At 32.6% G+C, this 26,494-nt stretch overlaps 2 protein-coding genes across 3 annotated transcripts in view; both read left to right on the forward strand.

Moving 5' to 3' along the window:
• The window catches only part of LOC132739227 (sacsin-like), an 85,511-nt gene that overhangs the window by 15,994 nt on the left and 43,023 nt on the right, over positions 1-26,494 (forward strand). The window lies entirely within an intron of this gene.
• LOC132739228 (sacsin-like) lies at positions 762-12,222 on the forward strand. Its single transcript, XM_060726893.1, has 3 exons — positions 762-6,971; positions 8,930-9,026; positions 10,075-12,222. The coding sequence occupies exons 1-3, from the start codon at positions 918-920 to the stop codon at positions 10,266-10,268; spliced, it is 6,345 nt and encodes a 2,114-aa protein (XP_060582876.1). The 5' UTR covers positions 762-917; the 3' UTR covers positions 10,269-12,222.

Below are 26,494 nucleotides of genomic sequence, written 5' to 3' on the forward strand. Positions count from 1 at the left end.
GTCTAATGTACAATGTTTTGTCTGATGAAATAGTGTTAAATCGTGCCAAATCGATTGAAACTTTACATGCGAAGTGTTGGATATGTTCTGTTGAAAGATCAGGACTCCTGTTAAGCTATCTAGCTAAGCAAATATCAGTCCATCAATCTATATCCAAAGACTTGAGTGCTATCAAGTTCATACCCGTGCAAAAACGACCTACTGGGTGGATATTTGATTGGCACGCTGACATGTTTGGATCAATAAAAACGAAAAAGAAATGCAAAATACACAGTAAAACAAATGAATACAATCATTTTACTCATTTTGAGCGTCCCGCTAGCGTGTATGATAGTCATTGTAAGAATATTGTTGGATGCATTGCTTTTGTTTTTGACAATAGTTCGTTCCAGAAACATTTTCAAAGGACTGAAAATAGACAGAAAATGTTAAAATCAATTGGAATAAATGGCGTAACAAAAAACAATGTTGATGTAAACTTTGTAATAAACCAATTATTGTGCGTTGCGACATCATTTGAAGATACGACAAAGGAAACCACTGCAATAGAAATATATGAAATTATGCAAGATATTTACTACCACATTAATAATGCATGTATGTCAAAGGAAATGGCAGATCATGTAGCATCGTTAATTAAAGAAAAGGCAGTTGTGTTCGTATCAGGCACATTTGTCACACCAAATCTGGTTGCGCGAGATTGCATATTTGGTTGTAGGCCATACCTTTTTAGCTTGGAAGAATCCCCTTTAAGTTCTTTTAAATGGTTATCAGAATGCCTATCTATAAATGACTATTTCGAGCCTTCATTCATTGCTTTGGTTCTCCAAAAGCTGAAAAATGATAAAGGTGAAAAATGCCTTTCTGAAATTGAAATTCGTGTAGTTATCAATGTTTTGAATTGCCTTAAGTATAGCATGTTGCATGGCAAAGCAACTGAAGTCCGCACAGTTCCTGAAGAATGGAACGAGACAATTTATGGGCCAGATGAGAACGGTATATTGAAGGAGTGTATATCTATGTGCTTCAATGATTATGATGGCATTGAAAAAAGTGAATCAATGATTTATTCCCATATTAGTTTTCCGGCAGACCTTGCAAAGTTTTTTGGAGTTAAGCCAAAGATTATCCATAGCTTTGAAGAATGTTCAGACGACATTGAAGATTTTTATCAAGACGAACCTCTTGTTGTTCGTCTCAATAGGCTTGTTGATGGATATCCATGCGATTCTGGAATATTCAAAGAATTGATACAAAATGCAGATGATGCAAATGCAACAGAAATACACTTTATAAAAGATTATACAATGCATTCCCAGGTTAACATCATCGATTGTAACTACGGACCTCTACAAGGACCTGCACTTCTTGTCTTTAACGACAGTTCATTCACAAATAAAGACTTAAAAGGTATTCAAAGTCTTGGTCGAGGGAGCAAATCCGACGACCCTTCGCAAACCGGTCGCTACGGAGTAGGCTTTAATGCTGTTTACAACTTGACTGATTCTCCATCCTTTTATACTAAAGGTGGAGATATTGAAAATGGAGAAACACTTTGCCTTTTCGACCCTTTAGCAAAATATTTACCAAATGTAACAAGAAAAAGACCTGGAAAACGCATTAAAAATGTAGAATGGTTGAGAGAAATATACGGAGATATGATGAGTGGTTATCACGAGAAAGAGTTGATGACTAAATCATCAGGAACAATCTTTAGATTTCCATTAAGGACTCAGAAAATGGCAGAGACGTCGGAAATAAAAAAAGAAGCTGTTGATATGGAAACAATATCGATACTGCTCAATGCATTTTCTGAAGATATTAAAAATATTTTGTTATTCCTTAAACATTTAAGGAAGGTGAAAATTTCGTCATGTATTAATTACCATTTGAAGGAAGAGTTCTATATTGAGGTTCAAATGAAACCAGAAGATGTTGATAAAAGAAGTAATTTTGTACAACAACAAATGCAACTTTGTAAGAGTATGAAAAGTAATAAAGAGCATTTATTTCAGTTTGATCAAATTCAAGTGGCGTACGAAATGGCAATGCACGAACAGTTTAAAAGTCAACAGACTACTGTGTCAAACTACATTGTTATTCAAGTATTAGGCTTTCAAAAAGATTCCGAAGTCAATCAAATCATTAAAGAAAGTATTGCAAATGGTAAACTTGGGTTATTACCTCATGGAGGTCTAGCTTTAAGATACAGAAAAGGACAAAGAGCAATTTATCAAACTTACTGGGAGACAAATGATAAGTGTAAAGCATTTTGCTTTTTACCACTTCCCATAGAGACTGGACTTCCCGTGCACGTACATGGATACTTTGCACTGGATCATGAAACTCGAAGAACTCTGTGGCGGTCAGAGGATATTAGTTCTTGCTACAGGTCATCTTGGAATAACTTGTTGATAGAACATGTCATATCGACAGCGTATGTATATCTTTTAAATTACATAAAAAACATACAGTTCCGAAGAATCTCAGACAATGAAGTACCATCAGTGAGGGTTTTTGATGCATTGTCAAGTTTTTTCTTCTTGTTTCCTCGAATAGACAAAGTTTCGGACGTCTACTGGAAGTATTTACTGACTTGCTTATACCAGCAGTTAGTATTAGGATACATCCCATTCTTGCCTACTCTAGGTAAAACTGAAATCCCCAGTTTTACCGGCAATGTTATGTTAAAATGGACACCGCTGACTGTACCAGAGTCTTCTTATCCAGCGTACATAAGAGCTGAAGAAGATGGTAGCAAATACCTTAATGAAATTTTGCTTCTTATTGGCATGCGTATTATTTATATCCCCAAAGAGATAGCAGATGCTATGGCATATTCGAAAGTTGATATATCTGTAGTCAAACCAGCTCAAGTCATAACATTCATCAGTGGAATGGATTGCCAGAATCATTCCTCGAGGAATAGTGAATGCAAACTGAAGTCAGGCGAACTTGTTATCGAAACGGCTTTGAAATCTGTAGAAAATGCAGCTACCATTTTAGAATTTTGTTTAAAAGACATCAAAAGTTTCATAGAAAATCTAGAATACCTACCACTTTTAGTTACAATGGATAACAAGCTACAAACAGTTCCAGAAAATGGATTCTTTTATGTTGAACCTATGGCTCATTACTGTGAATTTTTTGCTTCAAAAAGCCATTTATTCCTACATAGTACAATTGCTAGTGTTGTGGTACATGTGCATATGTCGCATCTTGAAACAAAATTGGGGAAAAAACTAAAACGATTTGAATTGATCGACTTTGTAAATATTGCGAAAGGACCCGGACAAATATATGAGAATTGCAACTCAAGCATACTATGGGACGAAATAAGTCCATCGGAATCATGGATTCGGTTGTTTTGGAACTTCTTCTGTTATCAGCTTCCTGATAATGAAAAGAAAAGCGTTGGTATACAATTGAAAATAGTTGGACTCTTGCCGCTGTTACCTGTAAACAAAACAGCTTCCGAAGAAGTAATCCTTGTGCAGCCTTGTAACATCAAATCTCTTATAAATCTAAATAGTTTTATCCATAACGAACATTTATACAAAGCCATGAAAACGTTAAACCTCCAACAAATTGCAAAGCCTTTCTTTGAAAGGTATGATCAATCTTCCTGTTTTAAAATGCTTCAGGAACACACAGCACATTTTCAGAATCCTGTTGAAATCATAGAATGCTTGTATTTCAACTCATGCCAAACGAACATTAAGAGTCTTTCAGACTACCATGCGAACGAAATTCTTTGGTATTTTGAAAAGTCCCAGCTACATAAATTTCCACAAGGATCACGTTCGAAATTGGAAGAATTACCCTTATTTCTTTCACATTTTGGAAAACGCGTCATGTTGAAGCATTACAATACAATTTACATTGTTCCAAAAACACTTCCGACTGAAGGAATTGAAGAACTTGCAGAAAAGGCAAATGTGTTGTTTTTATGTAGCACAGGACAAAAGAATTTGTTCAAATACTTAGGAATTATAAAGCTCTCAATAATGAATGTTTATACAAAGTATATAATACCAATGCAGAATGTTTTACAACGAAAATGCTTTTATGCACATCTGAATTTTTTAAGTAGTTTAGTTATTGATGAAAATGAAATGGAGTGGGAAGACTTACTTTCAGTGTTACGAACGTCAGCTTTTGTTGAAACAATAGAGGGTCGAAGAGTTAGAGTTTGTGATCTTTATGATCCCGATCACATAGTTTTTAAACGCATGTGTGAAGCTGAAGAGCTTGTGCCAGATTGTCTTAGATTGGACAACATACTCGAGCTTTTCCGAAAAATCGGTTTAAAGACAGAAATGACGATGTCCTTATATGAATGTTTTGCAAGACGAATTAAGGAAAAGGAAAATGTTGAAGGTATTTCTAAATATGTCAGAGAAGATTCAAGATTGTTATCAACAGATTTGTGGATGCGTGATGTAACGTTTTATACGCACCAAAATTTCAATACCATTTCAAAGATACAGTTTGTCACACCTCATGTGGTGGATGAAAGTTTATCAGCAATTGACAGTCAATATAATTGCAGTAAATTGATAAGTTTTGAAGCCTCAGTTCCGACCAATTTGTCAAATATCTCTTGGACGGTATCAAATATTCTTCCGAAACATCTAGCTCCACGTGTGTATGATCAGCATAATTGCCTGAAAGCGCAAAAACTTAAAATATATCAAAACCTTCCGAAAGACAAATTGATCCGCCACTGTGTACATATTGGAAAATGCCTTGAGAAAAAGATCAGCTTGTCGACATTTAAAAGCCATGAAATGCTCATGCATATCATGACAGATGTATATCAGGCTTTAAAAACGTTTTATGACAACGCCGAAATAAATGATGAAGACGTTGACATTTTACAGGGCATTCCAATCATTTACTTTTCGGAAAAGAGACTGATAACCACTGCAAAACATGTGGTTATTGACTGCAAACCAAGACAAGAAATACCCCCATTTCTTTTAAAATGCCCTCAGTCATATCAAATGTATGCGGATTTATTTCTGCAATTAGGATCATCATCTGCACCAACATGTGAACAATTTGCTTTTGTCCTTCATGAATTGAAACTTATGACAGCCGAATCAGAACTTCATCCATTTGAGTATGCAAATGCAATTAAGGCAATGGGTAATTTCTTTAGATGCCTTGTTAAACAAGGAGACACAGTAGCTCTGTCTGTTGAAAGATTGTTCTTATTATCATACAAAGATACACTTGAGGATGCTAAATCTATTATTGTTCCGAATAACGAATACTTTAAAACCCAATTAGCAAAGTGTAAGTCAGAGACGTGCATGTACATCGTTGGGTTTGTGAAACTTCAAGAATACAAATTAAAACTTGAGGAAATCATAGAGAACTTGAAATATTTACCAGATAAACACAGACCGCATCTGTTAACAGATATAGTGAGTGAAAGGGTTTTATTAGAACATATCAAGTATACAGGACATCAAAATGAGTATCAGTACAAAAGTTTTCTACATTCAATGGATTTTGTTTTTGGATTCTTAAGACTCACACGACATGTTTGGAAGAAGGAAAGTATTCAATGGGCAGAAAAGGACGAAAAAGAGATATCAAGTGCAATAAAGACAATAGACTTTAAACAGTGTTCCGGAATACAGACACAATTGGCAATAAAGTGTATTGAGAACGGAACAGTAGGAAACGAACGCTTTATTGACAATACAAACGACCAAAAATTTATACATATTGAAAGAAATGGAGACGGAGCATGTGTATATTTCGACACAGCTGAAGACAGTTGGAATCATTCTTTAACAACAAGCGTTGCGATCTTCTTAAATGAGCTTGTAGGTAAATGCTTCAGAGATGAATTTTTCGTAATACTGATGGATATGATTTCCATGGTAAAGTCACCGGAGCGGATACCATTTTTCTTGAGTAAAGGGAAAATTGAAGAATATACATTACTTTCTATTGACATAGACACTCCTCCTTCTGTTCCTATTCCGGGGAATATTGTTCCGACGAAATTCCATCAGTATCTAGATAACGGTTATGGATTCATTAATGAATATGACTACCAATTTATTGCATTAGAAGTTGATGACCCAGGGCTTAACTTGCACGACTATGGTAATAGTCAAGATGACACTGAGGATAAAGACATTGATTTCGAACTTACATATAAGTTTGTTCACATTATCAAAATGGTTGGCCCTCGGCATGAACTTCCACTTTTTCAAGAGTATGAAGTCAATTATGGATCAGAAGAAACGGCGATAGTAAGAGCATACAAACTTTTCAAGTTTATTCGTAAAAGCAATATAACCTCTGGAACAGACACAAACGTCATTCTTTATAAGAGAAATGAAAATCACGAAGAAGACGAGTCATCGTTGCCTTCATCTTTGAGAGACGCTTATAGTGAAATAAGACGAATTTTGCGTGAAGCATGGCAAAAAGAGCCATACGAGAGAACAGGCATCGTAAAACGTCTTTATCGTAAATGGCACCCTGATAAAAATCCAGACAATGTTCAGTTTTGTACGAAAGTATTTCAATACATTCAGCAATGTTTAGCGCGACTCGAGAAAGGTCTTGACCTTAAGAATGATGATGATGATGAGGATGACAAGTTCAACAGTCGATCAAGCACAGGTCACAGTTACTCAGGTTGGTCGTACGGGAACACGTGGTATGACAGGTATTGGTTCCGATTTCATAGATCAGAAAACAACACTAACAGTTACTCAGAAAACAACACTAACAGTTCTGATAGGAACTCCAATACAAGAGGAACTTTCTCAAATTTTGATGACAGTTGGAGTCATCGGGAAACATACTACGAGCCATATCATTGGTACAACAGAGCAAATAAATGGTACAAACAGGCAGAATATGATTTGAAACATGCGATGGTCTCGCTTGAACAACTTGATGACCCGCAGTTTAATTGGATTTGTTATAATGCACACCAGGTAGGTCAATTGAAATTGATATTGCAGTCCTACGTATTATTCCTCCCAGCCTGCTGAATCTCAGTAAGGGCTTATCAGCTAGAAAATCACTATTAACTATATATCTTCCATTAACACGTCCACTGAGTTGAGAGTTTTGCCATCACATTAATTGCCCCTCTGTATTCTTAGCTAACTTTGAACGATCAAATTTCTGTAGATGTAGATTTTCATAAAGATACACTCACTTTCCAATGTTTTATCTTTCTCCATTCTTTTGTGAATGGTTTGCAGTCCATTTGAATTGTAAAACTTTTTAAAGCAATTATTTGTAAAAATACTTTATATCAGATGATAAATTTTAGCTACTAAATGAATTATATGTTACGACATACCTTTCTAAGTAATAGTTATCTTAATAAAGTTTCATAGTTAAATGTAACTATTGCTCATGTTACTGACTGACCCCCCTCCCCCAAAGAAAAAAAAAGAACAACAAAAATCACACTGTTTACAGATGTAAAATTCAAGACTCTTAATTAATTGACAAGGTAATTGATGTTTTTGTTATTAGCTCGACTAATAGCTTATTAAGTATATAGAGAACTTTCCTACTCGCTTCGGTTTGCACGTCGGCCTCAGCGGCCATACTTTATAAATTAATATTTATGTCCAGTAAATATTTTATCTGAAACATTTTTATTTCTTAAGGTATAAATTTCAAATATATATTCCTTATCATCATCCACATCTTGTGATAAGGTGCAAAACTCTAAAACCAGTATTTCAATTTTTTTATATTCCCTTGAACTTAAAAATGTCCTTAAAAATGTTATTTTTACTCTAACGTCTTTATTTTATATTAAGGGATTGACTTTAAACTTTGAATTAATATGTGTTCTTTATCATCAACTACATCATAATTATGTGAATTTTTTTTAACTCTAGCACCTTTTTTAATGAACTTACATATTTTCCTCAAAACTTACTTCTTTATTTCTTATAGGCCCATTACTCCTCAGAATTGTTATCAATTTCATTTCTCAAAAACTTTTTACTTTTTATATCTTATACACCTTTCGAAAAAACTTTTTGCCTAATTTATGACCTTTTTTGCTTTTGTGTTCTGTCGGCAATGAGTATAATTATAGTGAATAAGTATTTTGTATGGAAGTCAAAACATAACTTTGTTTACATTTTGCTACCTTTTTTACATTTTTTTCCACATCCAGCTCTTGTTTCTACCAAACTGAATGATGAGCATCAATAATAGTTTGAACACATTATTATTATTTCTAAGCATTATTTTGCCCCTTCTAAAAAGAGAAATATAAAATTTAGGCACTTAGGCATGACATGCCTTTAAAATAAAAGTAATTTACACAAGTATTTTCATTGTTAGTTGTGATTAAAAACTTCTTTTAATCCAAGCTTTTGTTGCTTTTAACTCTTATTAAAAAGTGTATGCATCTCTTTAAACTAAAATGAAATTCTTAGTTCTTGTTATACCTAAAATGTTAACTATATCCTCAAGCTTAAACAACTACATACATTCTTGAAACATGATAGGATCATAAAACATTCAATGGTGCTGCTATCAGTGATACTGTGACAATCCATGTAATTATAATTTGATGCTCATCACTGGCCAGAGATAGGAAAGTTTAGTGGAAACTGGAAATCTTGGGTTAATGCGTAGAACTGATTGGCATGTATGCGTTCCAAACGTTAAAAACACATTTCAATTAGCTACAATAATTTAGATTATTAAGATTGTATAGAATACTAATAACTTTACATCCAATTGATTTCTATGTAGGTAGTAGTGCTAAGAATTATTGCAAGAGCCGTAAGCTATTAGCGTAATCTTTGCGAAAAGTCGAATTTACGTCATCCACATTTTCTCCCAATGACAGCAATATTTCCATTACATTCGTTTACATTAGTCATTGAAAGAATTTTTTTCTTTCTTTTTGAAGGCAGCTGAAAAGGCTTTGAAAGCAGCGTGGTATGCGAAAGACGCTAACAAAATTAACAGAGTTAAAACAAGTCACAATATTGCGGATATAGCGCGTGGTTAGTATTTCATCTTCATCAATAAATATTAATGAACATGAACTCTTAATTGAAACAATCAAACAATAGGAAATAACACATCTTTTCTTATTTTACTCGTATGTGAAAATAATTATATCCTTCTGATAAAACTACCGTATCAAGCAAATGGTCCAATATGGTACATATATATTAAATCATTAATAAAATAATATAAGCGAGTGTTTAAAGTGTGGATATAGAACATTTAATCTTGCTTATTTATTTTGAGAAAAACTATTACATTTTTTAATGTTTAAGGTCTCTTTTTTAATTGACCGATTTTGTTTCAAATATTTGCAAATGTATGAGAGGGCTAATATGCACTTGTGTAAAGTTTGAGGAAAAATCAATCATCAGGAAAAAGCATTAACAAAAATGTAAAATAGATAATGAAATAGAGTGTATTATATTTTGATCCATATATTCAAATGATTTATATTTTGTGATCGTAGTGTGTTTAAAATAGTTCGATTTTTTTTAAATGTTACAGAAAATAAAATCATCACTCGATTACTTGACTTCTTGACATGAAGTTGTTTTCTTTATAAAGAGGAGGAGAAAGGTGAAATGAAAAAAAAAAAGAAACGAAAAATAGAAATAGAAATTTAGAAGAATAAAATATATATTCAAATGAAAAGACATACAAAATAAATAAAATGGTAGAAAAACAATGACATCATCATCATAATAATATGGCGGAGCGTAGGGTTCGAACCGAAGAGTGCAAATCACTAAAATTACAGTGACGTTGATTTACCAACTGAGCTTCTACGATGATATAAACTATATATAGTTGTTGACACTTTCAATCTCGGATAATATGCAGACTCACTCTTCAATGGAATATCCCAAGTACCGTTAAAAATCAAAATTATCATCCTAGGACAATATACAATTTTACGAATCATTTTAATATTCAACCATTATGTACAGGTAATTATGTTACACAATGTAGTATGGTTATTTGATATTATCGAAGCGTTATTACAAGCACTTTGACACGGAATTACGCATAAATACATTTCAGATCTCGGATCATCTTTATATACGCATGCATCGCAACTGTCAATGTTAATTGGAGAACATACGCGGATGAGATACCCGGATGATTTAATGTGTAACCTACCTGCAGAAATTTATACAGAGCAGACAGCACGATCAGCGATAAAACTCGCAGAAACAATACTACGATTAGTGAAGACAGATTACACCAACTGCTGACAGATCGTTTTCCATGTCTAGGATAGAATCGAACGTCACATTCATTGACTATGGTGTGCAAAGTATGCAGTTTTCAAGTCGTCCTCCTGGGCTCCTTGCAGCTGACTCTTGTTACTGGGTCGGGTGGGGGCTGTGTTCATTGAACGCCGCCTTTCCTTGATGATCTTGTTTACCATATTTTACCATTTTTATCACTTTTATGAGCATGTGCAGTTATTGTTAAACCGTTATTTATAAATGATATCTATCTCAAAATTGGAGCTAGATCAACAATTCATATTCATTTTAAGGTGAAACTACATATTTTACGTTTAATTTTAAGATTTGTTTCTTTTACATATTGTCTAGAATGTTGCACAATGTAAGCTTATATTGTATGTACTTTTTATTCATTTTATTTTATAATGGCCGTATTGTAATATAGTTGCACGGTGACCGGGAAGTAATTTCAGACATGTTAGTTTTAAGTACAAATAGAATCTGTTATACAGATGCATTGTCGGCTCTCAATAAATTAACATTTTTATAAAGTAACCATGTATATTACCAATTGAAGAGTCCTGTTATTTATATACATGTACTATACTGAATTGTTGCAAGCGCATGCTAGCCAGCTTTTTTTTATTTTTCTTATTTTTCTTACTTATGATGTCGTTCATTTGTATAATAGTGAGTATAATCAACATAGTTTTAAATATTTACATTTGTGTATGCAAAGTACAGACAAAACTACATCTTTAAAAGTTTTAGAATAACATTACATGATCCATTTATATAGAATAAAACCAAATTTGTTATCCGTGATTTTTATTTTCGGGTCAAATTTATTAGAATTTAGAGTAGAAAGTTTGTAAATACATGTGTTAATAGCTCGCCAAAGCACAAATTGCTATATGTGAGCTATTGTGATACCCCAATTCCGGGGTCCACCGTCTGTCGTTAATGATCACTTAAACACCATTTTTTTCCGGACAGCTAGGTCTGTAGAATGATTCCTGGAAAGACCAGTATAAAATTGCACAAATGTTTCCGGTCCACTGAATTAGATGGCTAGCAGAGAAATAAAAAAACTATAAACGAAAAACCCTCCTACGTGTATATGTATCATGGCCAGGAACATCGTGAATGTCTATTATATTATTTACTTTAAATATAGCTATCATATGTATATCTATCCTTTACTTTTACAACGTGTTTTCTTGCATATACATGTTTTTAAAACGTAAAATTAAACGTATTATGAGGACAGTAATGATTAATCTATGAAATAGAAATGAAAATGATGCTCAATTAATATCATCAAAAGGGCCAATTTTCTTTTAATTTAAAATACCCATTAAAGGGATATTTAAACATTTTTTACAAGTGGTTATTACATACATATCTATCATAACTATATATTTACCTCGTGTACATCTGCCTCTTTTGGTATATATGAAGAACAATCAACACATTATGTAAATTATGAACATTGACCTTTACTGATCTTATTAGAGGTACATTGCCTTGCAATGATGAATAAATTTGTGTTCCATTTTTACTCAATGTTAAACATTTGTTTTACATTTATTATTCACCTTTTTGTTTATTCTTTTTATATATAACCTTTGGCAAAATTGTCGGATAAAGAAAGGGTTTCACATCTAAATAAATATAAAATACATAACTTATAAATAATAAATAGATATGGCTGTCAACGACCATATTTTACTCAAAGCCAGGAGGACTTCAACTTCTCTAAATAATCATTTAAAAATATTTATTTCAATATAGTAAAATCATTTGGAATACATTTATGTTTTTCTAGAGTTGCTAGTTTTTCCTCTTTTTGGATGGCATCTTATTGAAGACTTTGGATTAATGCGCACAAATCACATGTTTTCAATGTTTGCAAAGTTGTGTAATTTGCAATTTTTGTTATACTTTATGATTTGTAATGTTTCCCATACCTAATTGTTTATTATTTGTTACCCTGTATATAATATTTCTAATTTTTACTTTACCTTAATATTTTGTCAGCTTTACTTTATCTTATTGCTTAATATAACTACATCATTTTAAGTGGTTGTCATACTTATTATTTGTATCATTTGAATTGTTTGTTCAAAATAGATTATTTGTAACGTTTGAAATATTTCAACATTGATTATGCAAGATTTTCCAAAATGGATTGTTTGCAAGATCTTATATTTTGCAATGTTTTCCCAAAAGGATCCCTTTGCAATTTTTCCTTTTCATTTGGGAATTTTATAATTTTATTATTTTCAACTGTGTTTCATTTTTTCCCCTTCTGCATTTTTTTCCCTTTTCCTTGTGTGTTTTTATTATTAAAATATTTTTAAAAATTTTTTTCCCTATGAAATTGCTTTTTTCTTTTAAAAATGCTTTTCAATGTAATGTTTTTATTTTTCTTATTTGCAAAAGTTTTTCCAAAGGGTTTTTTTGCTTTTGCCATATTTATATTAATTTTTCAATGTTTTCCAAAAAAGGTTTTTTGTTTGTTTTCCTATCCTATAATTTGCAATGTTTACCCAAATGTATCGTTGGCAATGTGTTCCATACTTTATCATTTGGAATATTTTCATAATTGCATTATTTGCAATGTTTGTCGTTACATTTTTCCCATTTCTGGATTTTGTTTCCTCAACTGTGTGCCTGACATTATTATAAACAATATTTTCCATAAAGGATTATTTGTCATATTTCAACATTGATTTTGCAATGTTTTTCAAAATGGATTATTTTCAATGTTTGCCATGTATTTCATCATTAATTTTGCAATGTTTTCCAAAATGGATTATTTGCTATGTTTGCCATATTTCATCATTAATTTTTGCAATGTTTTCAAAAATGGTTTATGTGCATTGTTTGCCATATCTTTAAATTTGCAATGTTTTCTCAAATGTATACTTTGCAATCTTTTCCATACTTATCAGTTGGAATATTTTCATAATTGCATTATTTGCAATGCTTGTCGTTACATTTTTCCCATTACTGGATTTTGTTCCTTCTATTGTGTGCCTTACTTTATTATTAACAGTTTTTTCCAAAATGGATTATTTGCCATATTTCGTCATTGATTTTTCAATGTTTTCCGAAATGGATTATTTGCAATGTTTGCCATGTTTCATCATTAATGTTGCAATGTTTTCCGAAATGGAACCTTGGCATTGTTTGCCATGTCTAATGATTTGCAATGTTTTTCCAAATGTATCCTTTGCAATGTTTTCCATACTTTATCATTTGGAATATTTTCAATACTGCATTATTTGCACCGCTTGTCATTACATTTTCCCCTATACTGCATTATGTTCCTTTAATTGTGTGCCTTACTTTTTTATTAACAGCGTTTTCCATTATTGCTTATTTGCATTGTTTATCATTCTCGATAATAAACACAGTTACTTATATTGCAGTTGCTGCTGCGGTATTCATACATTCTTTTTGTCTATGTTTGTATACTTTATCAATGGCAATGTGTGGCATGCTTAAACATTTTCTTATACTCTTGATTTTGCTGTTAATTTAGATAAATTATAAAGATGTTACATTTAATCGTAACATATTATGGTCTAATGTTTCTAACCTTCAGTATCACACTTTGAAATAACTGTAGAAAGATGCTATATTGTGATGTCATTTTGTATGCATATTTTATAATAAGGTATAAGTTACAAATAGTGATGTGTTGATATTCCATAGGTGAAACCTTAACAGGATCTATATTGTGAAAAGTACATATAAGAAACAATCTGTAAATGTAGCATAAATACCATTTGAATTTATAAAATGTGTTTAAATGATTTAATATTATTTGTTCTTTTTTCAACTTTAGTATGATTTTATTTATTCTTTGTTTCGTTGTTTTTGGTATGTTTTCGTGTTGTTGTTGTTTGTTTGATGTTTTTTATATTGTTTTTTTTATTTTGTTTGTTGGAAATCTGAAAACAAATGATACTATTCTATTGATATATGCTTACTGTTGACATAATTTTTATTACTTATGACATTTGTTTACTACTGACATAATTGTGTTAACTACTACCATATGTGAACTATTGACCTAATTATGCTAATTTTTGACATATGTTTAGCATTGACTTCATTATAGTTACCATTGACATAATTATTCTTACTTTTGACATAATTATGCTTACTTTTGACATATCTATTTAACTTATGTTGACATATGTTTACAAATGACATTCTGTATTACAGTAACAATTTGAAAGAATGTTGAACCAGTATTTAATGACCATGGCCTAATGAACAATTTTAGTTTAAATTAAAATACAGTATTCATATTAATCACATTTTTATGGATAATCTTTATGTGATATCAAGCCCACCCAAGTGTACAGGTCAAAGTCAAACTAACTTTAGATTTTGATTTAATTATTTTTAAGTATATAGTTAATCAATATCCCACATGACTCTCAGAGAGTTCTATAAATATCCTTTGGACTGGATCATAAGTTTTTAATAGATAAAAATGTGGGGCAGTCTTTTTATACTTGAAGCAGTTATATATTTTTCATTATCATACAGCACATATCTACAATGAAAAAACATGCATAATATCACTTTGAAATATTATATCATACATGTACATGTATGTGAATATATATATATATATAATTGACTTGAGATACCAAATAACTTTATAAGCCATATCTTGGTATGTTCATGTCAGATGTTACATATCAAATATGATGATTGCAATTATTTGGTAAAAAGTTTGAATAAAGATAGATTATTTTTCATGATATGGCAAATGAGTTGTTTTTCATTTTTTTCATACACATTGTTTGATAGTGTTCCGGTAAAACCACAACGGACACTGAAAAAATGACATCTGGCAACTTTCCAGCTTTACTAGTTGAGGAATATCCATATGACCCTCCAATGACATGCATTAATTCAGGCACAATCAAGGCTTAAAAGAACCTGAACCACAGACATTCTGTAAACTGACAGGATAGCTCCTAGCATGTATTCATACATGTTGTTCATGTTAAGTGATATACAAAATTCAATGTAATTACTAAATGGAGAGCTGGAAGTTAAAGTAGCATGTTCTTCCGCATCAGACTGAAGTTTCAAGTGTTTGCATGAGTGTAAGAAACTGTCGTTTTACATTCCTATGTACCATGCTGAAACCATGAGTAAAGGGGGAAAACAAAAGGTGCATCAACATTTTTTAAAGAAGGCTAGATTTGAAGATTTTTTTCCGGGGAGTGGGGGGTCATAATCTCGCTTCTAGAGTGGAGATATTGCACACATGAACAAAAAGCACAGTATCTCAACACGCTGTACAATTATTTGGACTGGACTAGGGCGACGCCATATCCCTGTTATGAATGAAGTTTATATGATGCTATAAGAAATTTACAGCACTTCACTTGAAATAAAATTATTCATTTTGGAATAAATAATCAATTTGTAATACTGAAAAAAGAATAAACAAGAATTAAAGACTAGTTGTCGCCACAGCCCCTTATATCGAACTCTTGAGTTACTATTTAACAGAAACTCTGAAGAGCCAGAAAATATAAAATTATTATATAATGCCACCAGTAAACATTTAGTAGCCTGCTATCGAGCCAGAAAATATAAAATGATATTATGTCACCAGTAAACATTTAGCAGCCTCCTACCATTTTATACTTCAATATCTTATTCCCCAAAACTTCATAAACTGGTACAAATTCAATTCAACGGTTGTTTATTGCACAATCAGTAGAGAACAGATATAATTATGATAAATAATAGCGTGACAACTTCTGTACAAATTTGTTATTAGTAATTTGCACTTCTAGTTGGTCTAGTGCACATCATGTGCACAATGGTGGGAAATTTAGTGTGACCTGAACTGTATGTATTGCTATATGGTTACATCAAATTTTACCGCTACAAATGTTTAGCATTCCTATGTTTCTTATTTTTCTGTTGTTATTGATCAGTTTATTTCCAAATATAGAGAAGACCTCTGCACTGATGGGTATGAAATCATTAGCCGATAATCCTTATTGGCAATTAACTGCGGTTGGCATTGTTACATAATATAAGTACCGTCTTTAGGTAACTGCCCAAATAAACAACTGAGAATACGGAAAAGGGGTGATCCCTCTGAAGCAACCCTCGGAAGCTATGAAAACAACAAAATTACAATAGTAGATATAATAATAAAGATGATGATAATAATAATAATAATAATAACAATAATAATAATAATATTAACAATAATAATAATAATAATAATAATAATAATAATAATAATAATAATAATAATATTAATCAGTTGTGGATGATTTTTATAATAAATCAACAATTAAACAGCCATCAGCAACTGTTATGTCTCAGTTTAAACTTGTACAGTTCTGATGCAAGTAGGTTTAACATTGATGAATGAATATAGCCGTTAGACTGTGATCTTCACCAAAGTAAACCGGCAAGGTGTATCCATTAGTGTCTTTGTACCTGAATTGTGTGGAATCTTGATTTGATGGGTCACATAATGTTGAGATCTTTCGTACAAACACTTCTTCTACCTATAATGAAATTTATTAAAATACAAGATACAACAAGAGTTGTCACACAAGTGACGAATGTCCCCGAAAAAGTTTCTTAAGCATGCAGGTGTTATGAAAAGAAAATATAATGAAATAAACTAATTGCTTAATATTGTTCTTGTGAAATGAAGTGCCATTTATAGCAAACTTAACACCTTGGAACAAGGGACTTGGATGCGACACAACATCTTGACGTGGTATTAATGCCTAGTTATTTTAAAATCCTTCAATGCATGACAATGTTACAGTCGACATATTCTTCAAAATATAAGTGTGACCTTGACCTTTGAAAAGGGACGTTGTTTTTGGGCGCGACACAAAATTGTCATGTGATAGACATTTGTGCATAGTTATTTCAAAATCCCTCTCAATGCAGGACAAAGTTACAGTCTGGACATGATTGTTGTGTAAGAGGGGACGACAGACGGACGTGAGTCTTAGCCATAACACATCTTTTTGATGTGATAGACATTTGCGCCAAAGTTTTTTTAAATCCTTCCATGCATGACAAAGTTACAGTCCGGGCAAGAATGTGTATCTTCAAACTCTTTTTGAGAGAATGTTTACCTTCAAAACTGTCAAACATTCTTGCATAGTTATTTTAAAATTCTTCAATGCATGTCAAAGTTACAGTCCAGATACCAATGAGTGTATCTATAAACTCTAATTGTGATAAAGTGAAATTCAAAATGGTAGTGTGACCTTGACCTTTGAGGTAGGTAGGTGATTATTAGACGCAGCACATTATGTTGATGTGGTAGACATGTATGCCAAAATATTCTAAAATTCTTCAATGCATGACAAAGTTATAGTCCGGACACAGATGTGTGTACCTATAAAGTCTTATTGAGATTAAGTGAGACTTCAAAATGTTAGTGTGACCTGGACCTTTGAGGAAGGGACGTGATTCTTGGATGCGACACATCGTCTTGATGTGGTTTACATTTATGCCAAGTTTTTGTAAAATCCTTTGATGCATGACAAAGTTACAGTCAGGACACGAATGTGTGTACCTATTAACTCCATTTGTGATAATTTGATACTTCAAAATGCAAATGTGACATTGACCTTTGAGGTATGGATGTGGTTCTTAGACGCGACACATCGTCTTGATGTGGTAGAAATTTGTGGCAAGCTATTTCAAAATCCCTCAATGAATGACAAAGTTACAGTCCGGACACAAATGAAGTAAGGACAAACAGACTGACTGACAGACAGGCAGACATACAGACAGGCTTCAAGACGGCTAGCAATGCCTGTATTGGGTAGACGCTGCCTACAAACAGAGGGTAGGTTTTGTCTTCTTTAGTTGGCGTTGTTACCAATAAAGAGTGACCACATTTGCATTGTTTTCTGCACCGTTATTGTGATTTATATCTTAAATGATGCCTTTTTTGTCGTATTTCATACTATCGTATTAAAACAATACTATTTTGTAAGAGTGTAGGACAAAAGCCCCCCCCCCCCGGATAAAATAGATAAATACAGAATCCCTAAAGAAAGCCCAACACGACAAAACCAAAAATGTTGCAGGCTCGGTTTGATTGAGCCTGTTCATGGACGGTACTGGACAGTGCAAGTTACCGTCCACGCCCCCTAGCACCGGCTTAATAAGCAGAATACAACATTTAAACATGAAATAGTAAAATTTTGAATTTAGAAACATCCGCTGATGTGTTCATAAGGCGGTTATCATGGAACCTTCAATGTGACACTTCCGTGCCATTCCATGAAAAGCGGCGTATGGTCCCAAAGTAATAAAAAAGCGTGTGCCCTAAACGAGAAAACAATGGGCGGAACTAATTAAAATGGAATTTTGAAAGGGGATCAGAGGTTATGAAGCCTGCATATCAAGATAAGACGTCAAAAGACAAATTTAAAAAAAAGCAGGCAACATATGCTAAGGGGGTTTTAAAAATTTTTTTTAATTTGGAAAAGGGGAAAAAACCCAAATAAAAAAACCCAAAAAAAAATCCCAACACAACAAAATGTCGTTGCTAATCTTAAGGAATCGAAAAATATAACATCATTGATTAAATGTACGGGGATACTTTTTACAGCCGCCACACGGCACAAATAACACGGATGTGACCATAAAATAGATAAATACAGAATCCCTAAAGAAAGCCCAACACGACAAAACCGAAAATGTTAGCCCTCCCGTCTAAAAATGAAAAGGAGGACAAAAGCCCTCACGTGCAAATGACAGGGCGGACAACAGCACTCCCGTAAAAGTGACTTGGCGGACAAAAGCCCTCCCGTGAAAATAACAGGTCGGACAAAAGCCCTCCCGCAGCAAATATGTGCTCAGACTCATGCAATCACGCTGATACCAATGGAAAACAAACATATTCATGATTACAAGTTTAATATGTTGAGTTCATTGAAACGAAAATACAAACTATTCAATGTACATATATGTATTTGCTGCGGGAGGGCTTTTGTCCGCCCTGTTATTTTCATGGGAGGGCTTTTGTCCGCCCAGTCCATTTTTACGAGAGGGCGGATGATTCATATATTTAATTGCAAAATAGAATTGATTTAATGGCACCCAGTACCGTCTTAGGTCGCCTTAAATAATCATGGAAACGCTTCAGCGGCGGAGACTCAAAGAACGTGATGTTCGTTGAAATTTATAATACACCAAAGTGCTAGATACAAAAATGGATCTTGATTAAAATGTGCCAGAACTTTGTGTAAAAGCCGGAAAAGTGTATGCTAAAATTTCACGTCATTTAAACAGATGATTTTTGTGCAATCAAGTTTCCAAATTTGTAGTTGCGACGTTTATTTATTCGAAAACGTCGTAATTAAAGTGTTGAATCGCATAATCCTAAAATAATTTTAATATTTATCATATTTCTCCAAAATTCATTCCTTTTATTGTTATTAAGTAAATCCAAGCCAATGGATGAATTTGCTTTTCTAGTCTAGAAATTGCAAGCGAGAGTAAACGAAAGCTAAAACATTTGATTTATTTTCTTACATTATTTGTTAATTGTTTTAACATCTAATTTGGTCATGCACATTTTTATTAAATTAAATGATATAAAGAATTAAAACATATGCTTTGCCTTCAACTTTAACATATGTATGATTTACACCCCCGCACACACACACATACAAACACACGCACGAACGCACACACACACAACACACGCGCGCGCACACGTACACTCACACACACGCACACGCGCACACACACACACGCAATAAAATCATACAACATTTCAGAATTCATACGTTTGAGCTGTTACACTTACGGTGAATGGCATCTAGGATTTTTCGACACAATTACTCCTTTTGGGATAAGTAATTATTCCCCAATGGGTTATAAACAACGCTCTTACTACGGCCTTAAAAAGGTAAAAAAAAAATGACCAAAACAATATTCTGTGTACAATTTTCATCGCCGGCCATATAGGTTATATGTCATCACAATTCATGAAAATGTCACCTCCCACCTCTTAAAATCATTATATAAATGACAAATAAACAGTAACAATCCTCCGTTTGCAGAACCGAGAATATCAACGAGTTCCTAAGATTGGCCCATTATACTGTATGGTATTCACAATGGTACTCCATAATTGCCACCATGCCTTGCAACACAGCTCAAACCTTCGTCCATCATAAGTCCATCAATATCATTCACTATCAATGTAGACATTTTGTTTTGAATGAAAGTCGTCCCTGGCAGGATTCGAACCCAAAGTTGCCACGGAAATGAGTTTCAGTAACTTTAATGTATGGTGGACAAGAATAAGAAAATAACTCACATCTACTACTCGCTATATTTTACTTTAAATTTTTTCCAAGTAACTTGCCATGTTCAAGTGCAACAACTAGGCAGTGTTAAAAACATTTACATTTTGAAAATATTTGGAAATATTTGACCTACCCTAAAACCTTGGACTAGACAGTTTTCTTTAAGATAACATTTGCCAAAGAATTGACTTAGTAAGTGAAACGCCATATCTGTAAATTCGGAAATTCTGCCAAGATCAATATTAATGGACCTTTGCAAACCAGGTCAACCAGTGACTATGTAATATCTCAGTGTAGCAATAGGATAACAAGTTAGCCAATTTACATAAAATTGTAAACACTGGAAAGGTCCATTCAATTCTTTTCAAATATTTGGGCAAAACTAAGTTATTGTAAATATGTATGCATTTTTATGAAACATTGGCTAGGTAGTTAATACAGGTAAGAAATTCAAAGGGTTGAGGACAAGTACACTGGTTGATATTCTAACCGTCTATCCTTTTAAACAGGTTAATATGAGATCATATTTAGAGATATTTGGTATTGAGACATCCATGTATAAAATGTTCACCTTTGCGTCATTTGCTTGAATGCTTTTAAATGTATCTATATCAAGTTTGAAATAATAAGTAGCTGATACAATCCGGTTTAAAGTAGATGCCTCCAGATTTATGCTCATTTTGATGAAAATGTATTTAAAAGTTAAATATTGTGAAGTGAACAAAATAATTTACACTTTGCAAAGGGCATTTTAAATTCAAGTTTATTACCTAAAAGAGGTAAACATAAGCACAAAAATAACTCTTACTTTGTAAGTCACGCCGTAAAATAAGAAAATAAATACTCCAAAATCAGTTATAAATTACACATGACATGTAAATCATTACTTACAAATTTAATTTCTTTAAACATTTTTACTGCCGTTTAAGATCCCCCACACGAACGTACTAATTATCATATCATATTACACTATTAATTTATCTAGATACATGTTACTATTTCATCTTATATTTATTTTATTTTGTTCCAATGTCTCTCAATAAAAAAGTTATGGTACTGTATATTTTGCACCAACATGCATAACTTACGATACCCGAGACTTAATGCATATATGCAGATACATGTAATAGAAGAACGGGATCATCCGATGTATTAAAGGGATAATATAATTGCCTTCGTAACACTTGTAATAATAATGTAACAACTATGTAACAACCTTGTAACATCTATGTAACCTTATTAATTCCGTTTTCTGACCATTTTTAAGGCTTGTGCTGTAACACTTGTAACAACCTGTAACATTTGTAACAATTATCTGTGAAATTTTCATTTTATTCTCAACCTTCGTAACATTTGTAACAATACTGAAACAACTACGTAACAACCTTGTAACATCTATTTAACCTTATTAATTCCGTTTTCTGACCATTTTTAAGGCTTGTGCTGTAACACTTGTAACAACCTGTAACATTTGTAACAATAACGTGTGAAATTTTCATTTCATTCTCAACCTTCGTAACATTTGTAACAATCCTGTAACAACTATGTAACAACATTGTAACATCTATGTAACCTTATTAATTCGATTTCTGACCATTTTCAAGGCTTGTGCTGTAACACTTGTAACAACCTGTAACATTTGTAAACAATAATGTGTGAAATTTTTCATTTTATTCTCAACCTTCGTAACATTTGTAACAATACTGTAACAACTATGTAACAACCTTGTAACATCTATGTAACCTTATAAATTCCGTTTTCTGATCATTTTTAACTCTTGTGCTGTAACACTTGTAACAAACTGTAACATTTGTAACAATTACCTGTGAATTTTTCATTTCACTCCAAAGTCTCGTAACACTTGTAACAATGCTGTAACAACTATGTAACAACCTTGTAACATCTATGTAACCCTATTAATTCCGTTTTTTGACCATTTTTAAGGCTTGTGCTGTAACACTTGTAACAACCTGTAACATTTGTAACAATTATCTGTGAATTTTTCATTTCACTCCAAACTCTCGTAACATTTGTAACAATGCTGTAACAACTATGTAACAACCTTGTAACATCTATGTAACCCTACTAATTCCGTTTTCTGACCATTTTCAAGGCTTGTTCTGTAACACTTGTAACAACCTGTAACATTTGTAACAATTACCTGTGAATTTTTCATTTCACTCCAAAGTCTCGTAACACTTGTAACAATACTGTAACAACTATGTAAGACTTGTGCGGTAACACTTGTAACAACCTGGAACATTTGTAACAATAATGTGTCAAATTTTCATTTCATTCTCAACCTTCGTAACATTTGTAACATACTGTAACAACTATGTAACAACCTTGTAACATCTATGTAACCTTATAAATTCCGTTTTCTGGCCATTTTTAAGGCTTGTGCTGTAACACTTGTAACAACCTGTAACATTTGTAACAATTACCTGTGAATTTTTCGTTTCACTCCAAAGTCTCGTAACACTTGTAACAATACTGTAACAACTATGTAACAACCTTGTAACATCTATGTAACCTTATTAATTCCGTTTTCTGACCATTTTGAAGGCTTGTGCTGTAACACTTTGTAAACAACCTGTAAACATTTGTAACAATAATGTGTGAAATTTTCATTTCATTCTCAACCTTCGTAACATTTGTAACAATGCTGTAACAATGCTGTAACAACATTGTAACATCTATGTAACCCTATTAATTCCGATATTTTGGCTATTTTCAAGGCTTGTTTCTGTAACACTTGTAACAACCTGTAACATTTGTAACAATTATCTGTGAATTTTTCATTTCATTTCTCAACCTTTCGTAACATTTGTAACAATGCTGTTACAATGCTGTAACATCCTTGTAACATCCTTGTAACATCCTTGTAACATCTATGTAACCTTATTAATTCCGTTTTCTGACCATTTTTAAGGCTTGTGCTGTAACACTTGTAACAACCTGTATCCTTATTAATTCCGATTTTTGGTCATTTTCAAGGCTTGTTCTGTAATACTTGTTACAACCTGTAACATTTGTAACAATTATCTGTGAAATTTTCATTTCACTCCAAATTCTTGTAACATTTGTAACAGCGCTGTAACAATGCTGTAACAACCTTGTAACATCTATGTAACCTCATTTATTCCGTTTTCTGACATTTTAAGGCTTGTGCTGTAACACTTGTAACAACCTGTAACATTTGTAACAATTATCTGTGAAATTTTTATTTCATTCTCAACTCTCGTAACATTTGTAACAATGCTGTAACAATGCTGTGACAACCCTGTAACATCTATGTAACCTTATTAATTCCGATTTCTGTCCATTTTTAAGGCTTACGCTGTAACACTTGTAACAACCTGTAACATTTGTAACAATTTTCTGTGAAATTTCCATTTCATTCTGAACTCTCGTAACTAGCACCGGATAAGGCTATCGTAGAAACTTTACAATTGACATACTAATATATTCACGCCCATTACAGCTAGGAATCTTACAGAGAAAAACCTCCCTGATGACGTTATTTCAGTAAGCCTGAACGCAAACAGATGGGAATAGAAGTCGAGACTTGTTGTAAAAAAAACTTGTCAATACTGTTTTTCTGCTTTATGAATAATGATAGTACCAAGTTCATACTGATAGTGTTATGGGCAGAATTGAAAACATAGAAGTTCAAATATTTTTAAATCATTTCCATAGATCTTGCAAGCATTTAAAAATGTATGAAATATGTAACTTGTGTTCTGTTTGTCTGATCGACACGGTATCATATCATAACATTAAATGTAGATAATGCGTAACTTCATTAATAAATAAAGTGTCTGTAACCACGCCCGTTTAACTCACAACGAGTGAAAAATGTCCATCGGTTAAAATGTTGTGAGCAACTTCCGTTCCTCGTTGTGAGCACCCGTCTAGGACGTTTCACACGATAAACAAGGTGAGTTTTTCATATTTTTTGAAGATTACAGACATTTATGTAAAAATATTAGTCGACAATTTGATGGAAATACCGTGCGACGCAGTCACTCGGGGTCGCTGTAAAACTGGAGACAACTTCTCTCCGGACCAAATTTAACATTGAAAACGTCGATTTTGGTGAAGTTTTTATGCTCATTATCAGTATATACGTTGTTACATTTTTACATTATATCGTAACCAATATTGCATTACTTGAATATCCTCTACTAGAATACGTTTATACAAAATCAGAGGATGTTAAAAGTCAAGATTGATGAAACAGTTTCTATATATTTTGAATGATTTTTGTACCAGCAAGAGTTACCTCTCTTTATATTCTGCTTTCGTGAAATTGGCTCGGCCTATTAATTTTCGTCTATTTCCGTGATAATTCCATATATGGAAGTTGCAAAATCGTTTACAAATGTTAATCGCGTTAGAATGTAAAAGGAAAGTGTGGTGTTGTAAACCTGAGTGTGTCAAGTTGATGCAGTTACATTCTCAACGTCATGATGCACAGCATTAAACGTATTGTGAACGTTCTATCGTTTACATTTCAACATGTCGCAAATTTGAAGTTATACATTTATAAATACAGTTTGCTATTTATCTAAGTTGCATGTTAACAGCTTTCATTTTATCAAATCGAGATAATCTAAATGCTTAATACCAGTGCAGTATGTAACTCTCGGATCGACAATTAGATTTTTACTAATCTGTTTAGTAGAACCGAAGTATGCATTGTCAAGTTTCAAAGGCTGGATTTTTGGCAACGAATAGCCTCTATACTGATGCCACCAGTACTTTAATTAATTTATTGCATCATCATCATCATCATCATCATAATCATCATCATCATCATCAAAATCCCAATCACGTCCATCATCATCATCGTCGTCATCACATCATCATTATAGCCGTCATCATATAACAATCTTTGGCCGAATTAAAATCAGCTATCATCGTGATCATTAACATTATTCAAACATACTCTAATCATCATCAGATTCTCATCTATCATCATCTTCAGAGTCATTATCATTAAATTCATTATCATGCCCATTATTATCAAAATCATCATCTCCGGCATTATTATTATTATTATTATTATTATTATTATTATTATTATTATTATTATTATTATTATCATCATCATCATCATCATCATCATCATCATAAAAATCATATTAACCTGTATCATTGTTATCAAAATCATTATAAAAATCACATCACTTCCATCATAAAAATATCATTATATTCACCACCTCTTTCATCATCATCATCATCATCATCATTATCGCGAAATTTAGTGTAGTCTGATGTCTGCTAATGTGTGTTGGTTTCAAACAGTTTCACTTCTACTTTACTTACATTTTGCAGTATTTCATTGAAAAATATCAGATAAAAACTATAAACATGACTGCTTGAATATGACTCCGTCTTTTATAATGAAAGAATGCTGTTTCATATTTCCAATTGAATACGAACATAATCATGAAGATGATGATGAACTGATGATGATTTAAAATGATGATGGTATTGATGATGATAATTATGAAGTTCAAACAAATTTCAACAAATAAACGAAAGATTATTAGCGATTTCTTTTCTTGCTGAACTGAACGAGGTACTGCACAATATAATCAAAAACAGCAATACGCCGGTTGACACCGTTGGTTTATAACTGTACATCTTGTGGTGTGCATTATTTGGAAGTTGACAGCGTATGCAGCTTACGTAATGCACATCTACTTTCCAAAAGGTATTATGTCCATATGTATATAGCACACACCTAGTGACAAAATTTAAATCATAATCATTAGTGTTTCGTTTTGTTAGGGATATAAATCATCATCAAAAAATGGGCCCATGGTCAAGGACAAACATTGTTCGATCGATAACTAGTGAACTCTTGTGCTTAATGAT

Source organism: Ruditapes philippinarum, unplaced genomic scaffold (assembly GCF_026571515.1).
Source record: "Ruditapes philippinarum isolate M1 unplaced genomic scaffold, ASM2657151v2 ctg5576_1_1_1_1, whole genome shotgun sequence".
In the NCBI taxonomy this organism is placed as follows: Eukaryota; Metazoa; Mollusca; class Bivalvia; order Venerida; family Veneridae; genus Ruditapes; species Ruditapes philippinarum.